Source organism: Perognathus longimembris, chromosome 7 (assembly GCF_023159225.1).
Source record: "Perognathus longimembris pacificus isolate PPM17 chromosome 7, ASM2315922v1, whole genome shotgun sequence".
NCBI classification, from domain to species: Eukaryota; Metazoa; Chordata; class Mammalia; order Rodentia; family Heteromyidae; genus Perognathus; species Perognathus longimembris.
Genome location: NC_063167.1, coordinates 41001722 through 41018833, shown reverse-complemented (window position 1 = coordinate 41018833; position 17112 = coordinate 41001722). Strand labels below are relative to the sequence as shown.

Genomic DNA, 17112 nt, shown 5'->3' with positions numbered 1-17112 from the left:
CTTCGTTCTGTTCAGTAGCCCAAGGATTCTACCCATTACAACTGTGGCATTCACAATTTCATAGGTCTCTGGTACTTGTTTTCCATGAAGATGCTCTTCGTTCAGGCTCATGGAGTTTCATTCTACAAATGAAGGATTTAATATGACCTGTTGTGTTTTAATGTTTGTAGAGCTCTTTCTTGTCTTATGTTATCTCTTCTCTGTCCTACAAATGCCAGCCCCCAACTTGAGCCTGTGTTTTCCCATCTTGTCTAGACTTGTACTCTCATAAATATCTCTCATGTGACAACAGTGTATTAAGAGCCTCCCGAAAGAACATCCATGAGTGTAGAGCATGTTTTCTAAGTGAGTCACAGTCCTGATCCACTTTTCCAATTTCTGGAAAGCTCAATACATTTACTTTGTCCATTTTTCTGGTAGCTTATGGGAAGGGGCTAGTCCAGTACCAGTAACTCATAGTTTGAAATCGAAGTTTCAGAAGTTTCATCACTTTGTGCTTTTGCTTTTTCTCTCCCTCCCTTTATCAGTACTGTAGACTCTCCACACCTGCAAAACATGGACCATTTCATATTACAGCCCCCTTTTGGATATTTCTGCCAACCGAACCATCACACACTATTTACGATTGAACTGTTTTTCCCATTTCTTTGTTACTCTTTTCTATCATTTTCATATTTAAAAATGTGTCTGTTTATTTGGGAGAATATCATTCTGTAGCTCTAGCTGTTGTAGAACTAGCAGCTCTGTAGAACTGTAGCTCTAAAAGTTGTAGAACTGCAACCCTCCTGCTTTAGCCTCCTGAGTGCTGAGTTCGAAGCTATGTGCTACCTCTGTGTTCTTGAGATGGGACTAACGAGGTTCTCTTCTGCACAACTGTCAAGGGGGAACAATTTATGTAAAGAGCTGCTATCGTGGTTGCTGTCACTGGGTGAGGGGGTGCTTGGAGAACAGCGACCCAAATATCTGGGATCATGGAAATCATACACCGAAGAGAAGCCAGGAGAAAGATGGACTGCCAAGTGGATCGAAACAATTGCTCTTAGCTGGCCACCTCCTCCCTCCTATCTCTCCTCTTCCCCTTCCCCCTTCTTCACTCTCATCCCCCTCTCTCTTTGCTCCTCCTCCCTCTTCCCTCCTTTCTCCTTTCTTCTGCAGGCTCAGTATGTGCTCTTAGTATGGGATTGAGGGGGAAAGCTAGGGGTGGGAGTGGCAGAGAGGAGAGGGGCGTGGCGGAGAGAGGATGGCGTGGCTTGGAAGGAGGGGCGTGGCGGAGGGCGAGCTATCCTCACAGCAGAGACTTGCAGGGCTCTGGCAGCCCATCAGAACCCAGCGGAGTCCGGGGACTTCGTAGCCATGGTGGCCAGCCTGGGCTCCCTGGTGGCCGCCTTCTGGGCGACGCTCCATCTGCGGACTCTCCTGCTGGGGGCTGTCGTCTTTCTGTTCCTCGTTGCCTTCCTCAAGACCCAGCGACCAAAAACCTACCCGCCAGGTCCCTGGCGCCTGCCCTTCGTGGGCAACATGTTTCAGGTGGACTTCGAAAATTCCCACCTCCAGATTCAGAAGGTAGGAGCTGAGCAGGGCGCCTGTCCTGACCTGCAGGGCAAGGGACAGCCAGGAACCGGGACGGGACGGGACGGGACGGGACGGGACCCAGGCACGGGTGGCCCTGAGGTTCACGTTGGCGATCTGGTAAATAAACCCCTCAGAGCTCTCTTTTCTGTACCTGGCACTGTCATCAATCTGCCTGCCCTCTTCTAGTGCAGAGAATGAGTTCCATATAAATAAAACGGAACGTTCCGTCTTAAGTCATTTAACTTCGTGATACCTTGCTAAACGGTATTGAAATATGATCACCTTTCCTTATGATCCTTAAACATGCCACTTTTTTTTTTTTTCCTTCTGGGAGGCTCCACACCTCCCATGCGAATGTAGAGACACCTAAACCTTGATCATTCCTAGCTGCCATCACTCCCCTCCACCGGACTCAATCCCCGGGCTCCCCTGCAGTGCTCTCTCACTAAAGGAGTGATCTAAAACTCAGTCCTCTATAAATATCTCCAGCCAGCACTTCCCCATCTCTCAGGACTGCATTCTTTGAAGTTCTGGAAAACATCTGAATGTTCTCCCGAGTCCTCTGCTGACTTCCCTGACACCCGGCCCAAGGCAGCTTGGAAAGATAGACAACACCGTGGCTGGTGACATTAAATAAAACAGTGGGTCACTACAGTATGAGTTCATTGGTCATCACAATCAATTGTTTCAAGTGCACCTTACCAACAGAAGTATCAGTTAATCCAGTGCAAAATTTTATAGTACTAAATGTCAGGCCTAACTGTGAATTTTGTTCTGTATCTTAAGTAAAATTATAACATTGTTCTCAAGCTGTCAACAACATATATGTACTTTAGTGAACTATGAATTTTCTAATTAAGTTTTACATCCTAAACATGATTTTTACATGAATGATACTTTGTTTAAACTATCAAATGTCAGTATTTTACTACAATTTTGTTATAAAATGGACATTATCACTAAATGAAGTTTGATTTTAAAAATCAAATTAGCTTTAGTTGTATATTATTTTTTATAAAGATACACTTGTGTAAAAAAAAAAAAACAGTGGGTCGAAGGGAGAATCGCTTAGACTTAGTTTCTTCCTTCCTACTGATGCGTGGGGTATTTTAAACACTTGCTTATTGATTCCAGAGCAAAGGGACGACATTTATACCCTAGGACAGAAACACTCAGTGGTGGTACAAATGGTAGACTTGGTCACAAATTGTTGAGGCACAAGTTGTAATCCCTAAATCTGTGCTTTTGTTAAAAAGTCAAATTTCCGGGGCTGGGAATATGGCCTAGTGGCAAGCGTGCTTGCCTCCTACACATGAAGCTCTTGGTTCGATTCCCCAGCACCACATAGATGGAAAACGGCCAGAAGGGGCTCTGTGGCTCAGGTGGCAGAGTGCTAGCCTTGAGCGGGAAGAAGCCAGGGATGGTGCTCAGGCCCTGAGTTCAAGGCCCAGGACTGGCCAAAAAAAAAAAAAAGTCAAATTTCCTGTTATCTTTACATTAATGATTTCCAATTTCTAGTATATGATCTCTCTCTCTCTTTCCCTACCTCTGTCTCCTCTCCCTCTCCCTCACCCTCTCCCTTCTTTCCTCCCTCCCTCCCTCTCTGTCTCTCTCTCTCTGTCTCTCTCACTATGTAGCCTAAGCTGTCCTCAAACTCACAATCCTTCTGCCTCTCCCTCTTGAATGCTATGACTACAGATGTGTGCTACCACAGGCATCCAGTATGCTTTCATTAGGATTTGAAGATGTACTACATATTATTCCAATTATTTGAAGTATATCAAGGTCAATTTGATGATGCAAGAATTTATCTTGGCCAGCACTGGTGGCTCACACCTGTAATCCTAGCTACTCAGGAGGCTGAGATCTGAAGGTTGGCAGTACAAAGCCAGCTGGGGAAGAAAACTCTGTGAGACTCATCTCCAATTAACCACCAGAAAACTGAAAGTGGCGCTGGGACTCAAAGTGGTAGAGCACTAGCCTTAAGCTTAAAGAGCACAGGGACAGCTCCCAGGCCCAGAATTCAAGCCCCACAACCAACAGAAAGAAAGAAAAAGAAAGAAAGAAAGAAAGAAAGAAAGAAAGAAAGAAAGAAAGAAAGAAAGAAAGAAAGAAAGAAAGAAAGAAAGAAAGAAAGAAAGAAAGAAAGAAAGAAAGAAAGAAAGAAAGAAGGAAAGAAAGAAAGAAAGAAAGAAAGAGGGAGGGAGGGAGGGAGGGAGGGAGGGAGGAAGGAAGGAAGGAAGGAAGGAAGGAAGGAAGGAAGGAAGGAAGGAAGGAAGGAAGGAAGGAAGGAAGGAAGGAAGGGAAAGAAAGAATTTATCATGGCTGATTTTCAGAAATTTTCTGTGTGTTTTTTTTCTTTTCTTCAGTTTTCACAGCTTTTGCTACGATAGATTTCAGTATGGTTGAAGGGTTACGCTATTAGTAATCTTCAGTCTGAAGGTTTGTACTTAGCCCGATGGCTGTTTCACCCATTCATTCCTCAGTGGAACTTTTTCATTCCTTTTGGAACGCTTGGATTCTGGTGGCACAAGTGTTAGAGGGCCTGGTTTTGGGCCCCAGTATCTGAGGCTCAGTCTTTTTTTCCAATCCATTTTCTCTGTGCTATTCAGATCATATACTTTCTATTGAACTGTTATCATTTTCACAAACTCTTATGAAAATACTACTCTGTTAGTGAGCTCTTCTGTGAACTTTTTTTAAATCTCATGTTGGTTTCTCTCCTAAATTTGTCCTGTGGTTCATATGTTCATATTTTATTTCTTTATCCCAAATTTCTATTCTTCTATTATTTCAAGTGTTTCTATAATTATTACTGGAGCTTTTTTGGGGGGGGGAGGTAGGTGGTACTGGGGAGTAAACTCAGGGCCTGACACTTCTGGGCTTTCTTGCTCCTACATCCAACTTTTTGCAAGTTAATTGGACAGAGAATCTTGAAGACTTTTCTGTTCTAGCTGTCTTCAAACTGAAATCCTCTAGGTCTCAGCCTTCTGAGTAGCTACAGTAGAATTACAGGCATGAACCACTGACTCTAAGCAGGTTTTTTTTAAAAACAGTTGCCAAAACATCTCTTATGTTAGAATTTCAAGTCTGTGGCATTTATTCAAATATAGATTCTCCTGGTTCTTGGTAAGATGAGTAATGATGGACTACCTCCTGGACATGCTGTGTATTGTGTTATAAGACTACTTTTAGATTTTGTGTTCATCATTAACTTTAGCAGACAGCTTATTGAAGTTATGGGGGCTCATTTTGTGAGCTATTGTCCAGATGTAAGTTCATGTAGAGAGCTATTCTAGAATCCTACACTTTTTAAACCACTTTTATAGGAGATGATTATACACTATCATCAGCATAGCCTGGGGAGAAGGAAGGTAGAGACAGAAAACAAGAACCTTCCAGGGTAAGGTACCCACATATTTACTACAAGAAGATAGAAATTGGAATTCTGCCCACATCTGCTGGATGGTGGAAGGTCATTTTGTTTTAACTGAAGTAGAGTGGTAGAAATCAGAATTCTGTCCCCAGACTCCTTGTAGTCTTATTAAAAATCTGTTCTTTCTAGGTTGGCTCTGGTGCTCTGTATTCTATAAAATGCATGTAATAAGTGAGCAGCTATCATTAATCTGTGATTCAGAAAGTACACACATAACCACTACCTACTTCCCTATAGCTACACCTAAAGAGGCTAGAAAGTGCATTTTTTAAAATTAGGAAGTCATGTGACCAGCTAATACTTTGGCAACCCCATCACTCAGGATAAAAATTAAACATCTTCATCCTTTCAATGATAGATGATACCTTCAGTGTGTTGGAAAGAGCCAGGAGCTGTGTGCTATATCCCTAACACTTCAACTCAAAAAAGACAAGAATCAATAGATTATTGTAAATACAAAAGTACATGAATGAATATCAAGTAACTTCCAGGATATCTAGTATACTTATTACTTGTGAATATATTTTTAATCCATGCTCCTTCTTGAAAAAGTACTGCATTACAACCTTCATAATCCAGATGCTGGTTTGATGTCGAACATGATTTATGAAGTAGATTATACCTATGAGCCCACTTTGTGGTCTCTGCCCCTCCACTCTATTCATTTTACTATAATCAGAGGCCCAACTGTAAAATACACGTTTTAAAATATCAGTAACAATGATAGTTTGAACATAGATTCTATTATCATGGTTACTTACAATAACATAACTAAAGATGGGAACTAATAACATCCCCATTTTCTATATTTGGAAACTACGAAAAAGAAATGTTCAGGCCTGAGAATGTGGCTTAGAGTACTTGCCTAGGACACATGAAGCCCTAAGTTTGATTCCTCAATACCACATAAACAGAAAAAGCCAGAAGTGGCACTGTGGCTCAAGTGGTGGAGTGCTAGCCTTGAGCAAAAGAAGCTCAGAGACAGTACCCACAGGCCCTGAGTTCAAGCCTTAGGACTGGCAAAAAGAAAGAAAGAAAAGAGAAATGTTCCATAATTTGCCTCCAAATTACACAAGGAGCCAGAAACAGAATCAGGTTGTATGATTTCCAAGGGCATGCACACAGTCTTGTATAATTCTGTTGATATATGCAAGGTTTCTTAGAGAAGAAATCCATAACGTATACTAAATTATCAAAGGATTCTGTCACCCATCAATTGTTAAAGGCCACTGTTGTAATCATTTATTTTCATCTCCCTTGATTGATTCCTTTTTTATTGGACATAAATGATATTAAATATAAATATGTTCACAGAAAGACATATTGAAATGAAGTTTAACAAGAGAGGCAGAATCTTATCTTTCTGCCATCAATACATCTTCATGTGTTCACATGCACACATGCGCACATGCACATGTGCACACACACACATAGAACAATGCTCTGATATGACCTGCCCATGTATTTCAAGATTTTAGATAATGACCTCTGAGATTATATGTGTAACTTTTTCTCAGACTTTTATGTATTACTATGTTTAAGGACTTACACTAAGTGAAATTTCCTGTTTTATCACATGGTCTTCATGGCACAATCTTCATAAGAATTTTCACTTCTTATTTTTCTTTTTGCCAGTCCTGGGGCTTGGACTCAGGGCCTGAACACTGTCCCTGGCTTCTTTTTGCTCAAGGCTAACACTCTACCACTTGAGCCACAGCACCACTTCCAGCCTTTTCTGTTTATATGGTGCTGAGGAATCAAACCCAGGGCTTCATGCATGCAAGGCAAGCACTCTACCACTAAGCCATATTCTCAGCCTTACTTCTTATTTTTCTATACCTTCATTTTGTTTAATTTTTTCCACACTATATGACATTTGAAGTTTCATTTATAATATTAACTTCTCTGCCTCCTATTGCTTTGGTTTGCCTTTCATAACTCACATTTTAATACTTTTGCTTCCTTTCTCCATTATTTTTTATTTTAAGCTAGTTTTACTTTCCTGAATCACCTTGTTTTTAACCACCTAGTTTCCTTAAACTTTGCTCTTTGTCTTTTTTTCTTGTCAGTCCTGCAGTTTGAACGGCCTAGGTGCTGTCCTGAGCTTCTTTTGCTCAAGGCTGCACTCCTCCACTTGAGCCACAGTGCCACTTCCAGCTTTTTCTGTTACTAATTAGTGTTAAAAGTCTTATAGACTTTCCTACCTGGGTCTCAGACTTATAGATCCGTATGCCTTATTCTATGAACACATGGTATGTGAATGAATGTGTTCCAAGGAAACTGCCAATGCAGAAGCAAATTTAAATTTGTTTTAGTGGAAAGGAGAAGAAAAAATTCAGAAATACTCATGTCAGACCTAGATGCACCCTTCCCACACATATGGGCACAATCTTCATATCGTAAGATCTCCCCTTACACACGTATCTGCCATTCCTGGACACAGGAAGATGTGCACACTCAGTTTTGACTACTGTACTTTTTTTCAGCTTACAGAGAAATATGGGAACATTTTAAGCCTGGATTTTGGCACCCTGAATTCAGTTCTTATAACTGGAATGCCCTTAATCAAAGAAATCTTCATTCATTCAGAACAAAGCTTTATAAACCGCCCCATCACTGCAACCAGAGAACGAGTCTTTGGTAAAAATGGTAAGTTTCTCTAACATTGTAAGTTGTGCTTGAAATTTTTATGGTCAAATAACAGTGTCTCTGTGCCTATGATTTCCAAAATTCTTAAAAGCCAGCCCAATGATGAAATGCTAGATGTTAAGGGAAGGTGGATGGGCACGTTTCCTAGCTGGAAGCAACCCTCCAAGGATCAGCAGGATCACCTATGTAGAGCTTTGGGAGAAATCACATGTTCTACAAAAACCCAGTCTGGATATTTGGATAGGAAGTTAACACCATCTCTCAATTATAACTCAGAGGATGGAATGTGTTCTCTCTTCTTTTCTCCCTTTCCAAGCCCCTTCCTGTAGGGATGCAGGTCTGTTTCCCTCTGCTGCTCTTTTCCCTCTAGTTCCTTATGCTATGTCATGGAGGCCTGAAAATGCAAGCTATCTCCAGCCTTCCAACCATGTCAGAACAGGTTGACCTAAAGACTTAAAATGATCATGAAATAAATTTACACATCTGAAAGTTGAAATTAAAATCCTAAATCTTAGGTTGAAAAGTCCCCCTCCATTTGAAAAAATCAAACAAAAGAACATTGGTAAAGGCCAGGGTAGAAATTAGAAAGGGTTCAGAAATGCTCTAAAATTAAACAAATGGACTCAGACATGGTAATACATACCTGTAATCTCAGATTCTGTACAGGTAAGGCCCACATGGGAAAAGCTGATTAGCTCCTACCTCAAAAACAACATAAAAGCAAAAGCTAGAGGGAAGGGGCTTGCAAACTCATAGCCTTATGTTAAATTCCTAATGGTATCAAAAAGAAAAAAGAAAAAAAAACAGAGAAAGAGAGTTAGAGAATAGAAGAAAAGAAGAAGAAAGAGAGGAGAGGAGAAAGGAGGGGAGAAACAGAAAAGAGAGGGAAGGAGAGGAAAATGAAGCAATTGAAAGTAACCTAGCACTACCTGTGCTGGGAATCAATGATCTGAGGACAGCAGGATCTTCGCCAACTTTCCCTGTATGGCTTGCTCCCATGTGCATCCTTCTTCCTTCCTTGAGTGACTGGTGGCTTCTGTGTATAAGACCACTCCTATAAAATTTTCCTTTGCTTTCTTTTTTTTAAATTTTTTTTTTCCAGTCCTGGGCCTTGAACTCAGGGCTTGAGCACTGTCCCTGGCTTCTTTTTGCTCAAGGCTAGCACTCTGCCACTTGAGCCACAGCGCCACTTCTGGCCGTTTTGTATATACGTGGTGCTGGGGAATCGAACCCAGGGCTTCATGTATACAAGGCAAGCACTCTTGCCACTAGGCCATATCCCCAGCCCTGCTTTCTTTTTTTTTTAATTTTTATTATCAAACTGATGTACAGAGAGGTTACAGTTTTATACATTAGGCATTGGATACATTTCTTTTTTTTTTTTTTTTTTTTTGGCCAGTCCTGGGCCTTGGACTCAGGGCCTGAGCACTGTCCCTGGCCTCTTTTTGCTCAAGGCTAGCACTCTGCCACTTGAGCCACAGCTCCCCTTCTGGCCGTTTTCTATATATGTGGTGCTGGGGAATTGAACCCAGGGCCTCATGTTTATGAGGCAAGCACTCTTGCCACTAGGCCATATCCCCAGCCCTGGATACATTTCTTGTACTGTTTGTTACCTCATCCCTCATTCCCGCCTCCTCCTCCCCCTTTCCCTTCCCCCCCCCCATGAATTGTTCGGTTCATTTACACCAAACAGTTTTACAAGTATTGCTTTTGTAGTTGTTTGTCTTTTTTTACCCTGTGTCTCTTGATTTTGGTATACCCTTTCAATATCCTAGTTCTAATACCAGAATACACGGTTTCCAATATACTCAGATAAGATACAGAGATAGTGTAGGTACAACCACAGGAAGGGGATACAAAAAGATCATCAATAGTAGAAGCTACAGTTACACATAGCATGTTGAAAGTAGTTACAACACTGATATAACAATCGTTTCTGTAACATGGAGTTCATTTCACTTAGCATCATCTTATGTGATCATAAGGGTATAGCTATTGGGCTCTTGTGATCCTCTGCTGTGACTTGCCTAAACCTGTGCTAATTATTCCCTGTAAGGGAGACCATAGAGTCCATGTTTCTTTGGGTTTGGCTCACTTCACTTAGTATAATTTTTTCCAAGTCCTTCCATTTCCTTACAAATGGGGCAATGTCATTCATTCTGATAGAGGCATAAAATTCCATTGTGTATATGTACCACATTTTCCTGATCCATTCGTCTACTGAGGGGCATCTGGGTTGGTTCCAGAGTCTAGCTATGACAAATTGTGCTGCGATGAACATTGTGCTGGTGGCTTTAGTGTGATTTTGTTTGTGGTCTTTTGGGTAGCTGCCCAAAAGTAGGGCTGCTGGGTCATAGGGGAGCTCTATGTTTAGCCTTCTGAGGATTCTCCATACTGCTTGCCAGAGTGGCTGAACCAGTTTACATTCCCACCAACAATGAAGTAGGGTTCCCTTTTGGCCACATCCCCTCCAACAATTGTTATTGTTAGTTTTCTTGATAGAGGACATTCTCACTGGGGTGGGATGGAATCTCAATGTTCTTTTGATTTGCATTTCTTTTATGGCCAGTGATGTAGAGCATTTTTTCATATGTCTATTGGCCATTCTCATTTCCTCATCAGAGAAGTCTCTTTTTAAGTCTTTAACCCACTTGATGAGGGGGCTATTGGTTCTTTGCAGTTTTGTTTTGGAGGAATGTAATTTTTTTAGTTCTGCATATATTTTAGATATGAGGCCTTTGTCCAATGTATGGCCAGTAAAGATCTTCTCCCAATCTGTGGGCTTCCTGTTTATCTTGCGAGCTATGTCCTTTGCCCTATAGAAGCTCTGCAGTTTGATGCAGTCCCATTTGTCCAACCTTTCTTTGATTTGTAGCCTTTCTGGGTCTTTGTTAAGGAAGTTCCATCCTGTGCCAAGGAGCCCAAGTGTTTCTCCTACTCCTTCCTTTAGTGTTTTCAGGGTGTCAGTTTTGATTTCGAGGTCTTTGATCCATTTGGAATTGATTTTGGTGCAAGGTGATGTATAAGGATCTAGTTTTAGTTTGTTGCATGTGTTGAACCAGTTTTGCCAGCACCATTTGTTAAAGAGGCTACCTTTCTTCCAGACTATTTTTTAAGCTCCTTTATCAAAGATTAAGTAGGCGTAGTTCTGTGGGTTCATTTCTGGGTCTTCAACTCTGTTCCATTGGTCTTCAGGCCTGTTCCGGTGCCAATACCAAGTTGTTTTTATTACTACAGCTTTATAATACAGCTTGAAGTTGGGTATTGTAATTCCTCCAGCACTGTTCTTTCTGCTTAGGATTGTTTTTGTTATTCTGGGTCTTTTATTGTTCCATATGAATTTCTAGATTGCTTCCTCTATTTCATTAAAAATGGTGGTGGGATATTAATGGGTATTGCATTGAATTTGTAGATAGCCTTTGGCAATATTGCCATTTTGATTATATTAATCCTCCCAATCCAGGAGTATGGGAGATTTTTCCATTTCCTTAGTTTTGCCTTAATTTCGTTTTTCATGTTTTTAAAGGTCTCATCATGGAGGTCTTTCACTTCTTTGGTTAAGGTTATTCCTAGGTATTTTATGTTTTTTGACGCTATTGCAAAAGGAGTTGCTTTCCTGCTTTCCGCCTCGATCTTCGGGTCGTTAGCATAGAGAAAGACCGTTGATTTTTGAGGGTTTATTTTATATCCTGCAACTTTGTCAAAGTTTTGGATCAGCTCTAGTAGCTTGGGGGTAGAGTCTATGGGGTTCTTTAGGTATAGGATCATGTCATCTGTGAAGAGAGGACGTTTACCTTTATCTTTTCCTATTTGGATCCACTTTTTATTTTCTTCTTGCCTAATTGCTCTGGCTAGGAATTCTAGTACTATGTTGAAGAGAAGGGGAGAGAGTGGACATCCCTGTCTTATTCCTAATTTTAAAGGGAATGGCTTTAGTTTTTCACCATTAAGAGTTATGCTTGCTGTTGGTTTGTCATAAACTGCCTTGATTATATTCAGGAATGTTCCCTGGAATCCCAGTTTTTCCAAGGCTTTTAGCATAAACGGGTGCTGTACTTTATCAAACGCTTTTTCTGCATCCAGTGATATAACCATGTGGTTCTTAACCTTACTCCGGTTGATGTGGTGGATTACATTAATTGACTTGCGTATAGTGAACCAACTTTGTATCCCTGGGATGAATCCAGTTTGATCGTGGTGTATGATTTTTTTGATGACCTGTTGAAGTCGATTGGCCAGAATTTTATTGAGAATTTTTGCGTCTATGTTCATCAGGGAAATCGGTCTATAGTTCTCTTTCCGTGATGAGTACCTGCCTGGTTTTGGGATGAGGGTTATACTGGCTTCATAGAATGAGTCTGGTAGTGAACGTTCTCTTTCAATTTCATTGAAGAGTTTGAGAAATATTGGTGTGAGTTCTGTTTTGAAGGCCGTGAAGAATTCTGCTGTGAATCCGTCTGGACCTGGGCTTTTCTTGGATGGGAGATCACTTATTGTTCTTGGATGGGAGATCACTTATTGCCATTTCTATTTCAATACTGGATATGGGTCAGTTTAGAAGGTTTAAATCTTCATGGTTGAGTTTGGGGATATGATTTTTTTCTAGGAAATCATCCATTTCTTCCAAGTTCTTGAATTTGTTGGCATAAAGGTTTGCAAAATATCCCTTATTGTGTTCTGAATTTTGGTTGTTTCTGTGGTGATGGTATCTGTTTCATCTCTGATCTTGTTTATTTGAGTGTGCTGCCTTCGTTTTTTGGTCAGGTTTGCTAGGGGTCTGTCTATCTTGTTGACTTTTTCAAAGAATCACCTCTTTGTTTTGTTGATTCTTTCCATGGTTTTTTTTTTTTTGTCTCTAATTGATTTAATTCTGATTTGATTTTAATTATATGCTTCCGTCTATTGACTTGGGGTTTGGCTTGTTGTTCTCTTTCAAGGAAATTAAGGTGTTTCCTTAAATTATTGAGTTGCTGTTTCTCCAGTTAGTTGGTGTATGCACTCAGAGATATAAATTTTCCTCTGAGTACTGCCTTTGCTGTGTCCCAAAATAGCTGGTACTTTGTGTCCTCATCTTGGTTGAATTCCATAAACATTTGGATTTCCGTTTTAATTTCTTCACTGACCCACTGATGGTTCAGCAGTGTGTTGTTTAGTCTCCATGAATTGTAGGATTTTCTGTGGTGGCTGTTTCAGTTGACCTCTAATTTTATTCCATTGTGGTCTGAGAGAATGCAGGGAATGGTTGATACTTCTGAATTGGTACAGATTTTCTTTGTGCCCTAAGATGTGATCTATTTTGGAGAATGTTCCATGTACTGCTGAGAAGAATGTGTATTCTGTTGTTGCTGGGTGGAATATTCTGTAGATGTTGGTTAGGTCTAGTTGGTCTATGCAATTGTTTAGTTCTGTGGTTTCTTTGTTCCGTTTTTGGTGTGTTGATCTGTCCATAGGTGATAGTGGAGTGTTAAAGTCCCCAACTATCAATGTGTTTGGGTCTATAAGTGTTTTTAGAGTCAGTAGTGTCTGTAGTGTTTGTTTGATGAAGTTGAGTGCTCCTATATTTGGTGTGTAGATATTTAGGAAGGTTATATCTTCCTGTAGGAGAGATCCCTTTATTAGTATGTAGTAACCTTCTTTGTCTCTTCTTAATTTTTTAAATTTGAAGTCAATTTTGTCTGATACTAGGATTGCAACTCCGGCCTGCTTATGGGGGCCATTTGCTTAGTACATTTGATTCCAGCCTTTCACTTTTAGAAGATGTTTACTTTTGCTGGATAGATATGTCTCTTGGAGGCAGCAGAAAGATGGATCTTGATTTTTGATCCAATTTATGAACCTATGTTGTTTGATTGGAGAATTAAGTCCATTAATGTTGAGAGTTAGGATTGGGAGATGATCGTTTGTTCCTTTCATTATCACTAGCTTGTTAAAAGCTGTGTCTTCCCATTTCTTGATTGTGGGGACTGCTCTCTCTGCTCCGGCTCAAGTGCTCACTTCTTTCTCTCTTATTATCCTCTCATCGCCTTCTCCCCCGACCCTCGGCCTGCAGGTTTTGTCGGGGTGAGACGTGGGGATGTCTCCGTCCTGGCGGGCGCGCGACCCGCGTGGTAATGTGACCGCTATCCTACTCTGGAAGCAACGGACATAGACCACGGGTTAGCCTCTGAGAGCGAACTAACTTTATTGAGAGAGGGGCAATGGTAGATGATCGGGGGAAAGGGGGTTGGCCAGGATTCCCATAGGCCACGAGCTGTCAGGTGACCTCCAAGGGGCTGGTTACTTGACCTCCAAGGGGCTATGTCACTTGACCTCCAAGGGGCTATGTCACTTGACCTCCAAGGGGCTATGTCACTTGACCTCCAGGGCGGGGCTGGCTGCCAGCTAGGTCGGGGGTCTCTTATCGGACCGGTTTCTCCAGATTCCAATGTAGGGAGGATGGAAAGGCCGCATTCCCCAGCTGGGGGAGGTGCCTCAGGCCCCTTCCATCTAGGGGGGAAGATGGACCCCAACATCTGCCTCTTTTATATTTTTTTTTCTTTTTTTTTTTTTTTCGAACAGCAGGAGGCGCCCTACTCGAGAGCGCGCCATGTCTTAGGTTGCCCCCCCCCCAAGGGGAGTCTTACCCGTCTTGGGCTAACGCCCTAGCTCTTCAGGCTGACCTTCCTGCCGGGCTGGCGGGCCCGATGAGAGGCCTTGGGGAGAGTAGGATTGGCACTCGAAAGAGAGCCTGATAATTTTTTCCGGTGCCGGCGGACCTTACTGAGCAGCAGGGCCTAGGGTTCGAGTGACGAGCCTCTTGGGGTTCTTATATGGCTAAAAGGCTAAAGGCCACTTGGTACCTAGACAGCTCTGGCCCATCGCTTACAACAAGAGACTCAATGTAGATATAAGGTAAATGGGAGCATAAAGCAGACATAAGCATGAGCAATCGTAATACAAGGCAAATGCAAACATGAGCAACTGTAACATATGAGCAATTGTAACACATGAGTAATTACAACAAGGCACAAGGCAATGGAGTGTCTCTTATCGGGTTCAGTCCACGGAAAACAGGAATTCTGGTCCAGTCTGGTGTCGCTCGAGGTAGCACAGGTGGCTCTTCCTTCCCCCGCTGGTGAGGTAGAGGGGCAGGTTCAGGTCCTGGTGATGTGGCAGCCAGGATGCTGGTAACTTAACAACTGAGGTTAGTAAAACACTTCATAATAAACATTGCAGCAAGGTGCCAATACCTTACTTATTATAAACATTTATAATAAAACATTAAAGTGTCCAAGTCCTTTAGCTCCTATTTCCCTCCAATGGGGACCCCTGAGATAAGCAGTAAAGGGGGGAGCGAAAGAGAGGGACAACCGTGCAAAATTTCCCTTTGGTCCTTGTGCAAGGCTGTGGGTCAGGCTGCCACAGCAAACGGTACTCCAAAGGGCGTCAGGCAGGGTCCAGGGAAGAAACAGGGCCGACACTGGGTCCAGGTCCATCGCTGGTGCAGGCAGGCTTTCCCGTTTCTCCTTAGAAAATTCCACCTCGGTCTTTGCTTTCCTGAGAAGAAACAAGGGGAGACATCCCTCAAGGGCAGGTGCCCTTGGGTGGTCATTCTGTTGGACAATATTTTACATCTCTAGCTGGTATCCAGATTGGATTCGGTTCCCCAGTAGGGAAGACGCAGGCGAATCCCCTTCCTGCGCTGATAATTGGGTCGGGTCCACGCCACGCCCCTGTCAGAGAATCCTTCCACCGGGCCTCCACTTTTAAGTAGGGTGTTTGGCTTGACCAGTGTCTCTGGAAAGCCGACAGAGGTTGGTCCTTAGAAAAATTTAAAATATTCAATGTAAACATCGCTGTCCTCAGCTGATCCTGGGGGCTTCCCCCCCCTTTTTGTTTTAATAATTGATCCTTCAGGGTCCTATTATGCCTCTCAATTATGGCTTGACCCTTTGGGTTATAAGGTATTCCAGTGGTATGTTTAATATTCCACATTTGGAAAAATGCCTGTAAAGGCTTACTGGTGAAACAAGGTCCATTATCTGTTTTAACCTGTAAAGGCAGTCCTAGGATAGCAAAACATTGTAAGAGGTGGCTTTCAGCATGCCGTGCTCTTTCACCGGTATGCAGAGAGGCCCAACATGCACCAGAGCAGGTGTCAATGGACATAAATATATATTTTAGCCTTCCAAAGGGGGCGTAATGGGTCACATCAGTCTGCCAAATTAAATTGGGTCTTAAACCTCTTGAATTTACACCTGGAGATTGCAAAGGAGGGACTTGCACGAAAGGCATACATGATTTGCAAGTCCTTATAATCTTTTTTAAGTCTTTTATAGGAATTGAAGGAAATCTCTGATGTAACCCTCTCCAATTTAAGTGAGTACGCTCATGAAGCCCTTTGGCCATTTGGAGGTTTTGAGGTTGTACAATGGCTAGCGCTATGATGGTTCCATCCGTGGCCAGCTGGTCGGCCCTACGATTACCTTGTGCCAGGTCCCCAGGCAGTCCTTGGTGTCCACGAAGGTGCTGTAAAAAAATAGGCTCACTCCGCTCTTTTAACAGAGACCTGACTTGGATCATCAGAGGAGTGATTGGGTTTCCATCCAACTTGATATGTGAACATACCAGGTTGGGTAGCAAGTTAACCACATATAGACTATCAGAGAACAAGTTCATTGGCTGTTTAACATGGGTCAGTGCCAAGGCGACTGCATACAGCTCTTTAAACTGTGCAGAGCCAGTGACAGCTTCAAAGTAATGGGTGTTATCTTTCCCACCGGCAGGGGGCGAGGCGGAGCGCACCACTACGGCAGAGCCGGCTCGCCCACCATCTGTAAAGACATTGGCAGCCTTGACAAGAGGCTTGGTAGAGAAAAGCACAGGGGGTGTCCATTGTAGCCTGGAAAATGAGGTCACCCATCTTGAAGTGCCATAGTGGCAATCTATCTTACCCATAAAGCCCTCCAGGGCACTAGACACACGTGAATTATTTCTCCTGACCCATTCAAAATCTGACAACCGGTAGGGAATAGTTAGCACGTCAGGATCTCTTCCATAATGTCTCAGGGAAGTATCCCTGCCCTTAATTACCAAGTCAGCTAGCTGGTCCATCTGGGAATAAACTCTGGGAGCTCCTCCCACTGATGCGTGCACCCACTGAAGGGGCTCGCCTGATTGCGTAATTGCAGCTGAAGAGAGTTCGGATCCAGGGAGGATCCAAAGGCAAAGTGGGCACCTAGGCTTGTAGCGTGCCAGCTGTGCCTTATTTAAGGCCAATTGGATTTTCTGGAAGGCTGTTTGGAGTGATGGAGTTATTGTAATAACATCAGTGGGCGCTTTGCCCTTCAAAGAGTCATGGAGCGGTAACAGCTCCTCTGTAGGCAGTTGAAGCCAGGATCTTAGCCAATTAATTTCACCTAACAGTCTTTGCATCTCTACCAGGGTATAAGTTGCCTGGAAGGATAACTGGGGCT

General features: G+C 42.5%; 1 protein-coding gene across 1 annotated transcript in view; it reads left to right on the top strand.

Annotated features, from left to right (window-relative positions):
• Nucleotides 1–1311: 1311 nt before the first annotated feature.
• The window catches only part of LOC125355228 (cytochrome P450 2J2-like), a 41847-nt gene continuing 26046 nt past the window's right edge, over nucleotides 1312–17112 (top strand). The window contains exons 1-2 of the mRNA XM_048351435.1: nucleotides 1312–1563; nucleotides 7495–7657. Coding sequence (XP_048207392.1) covers nucleotides 1354–1563; nucleotides 7495–7657 — 373 coding nt within the window. The 5' untranslated portion in view covers nucleotides 1312–1353. The remainder of the gene's footprint in view (nucleotides 1564–7494; nucleotides 7658–17112) is intronic.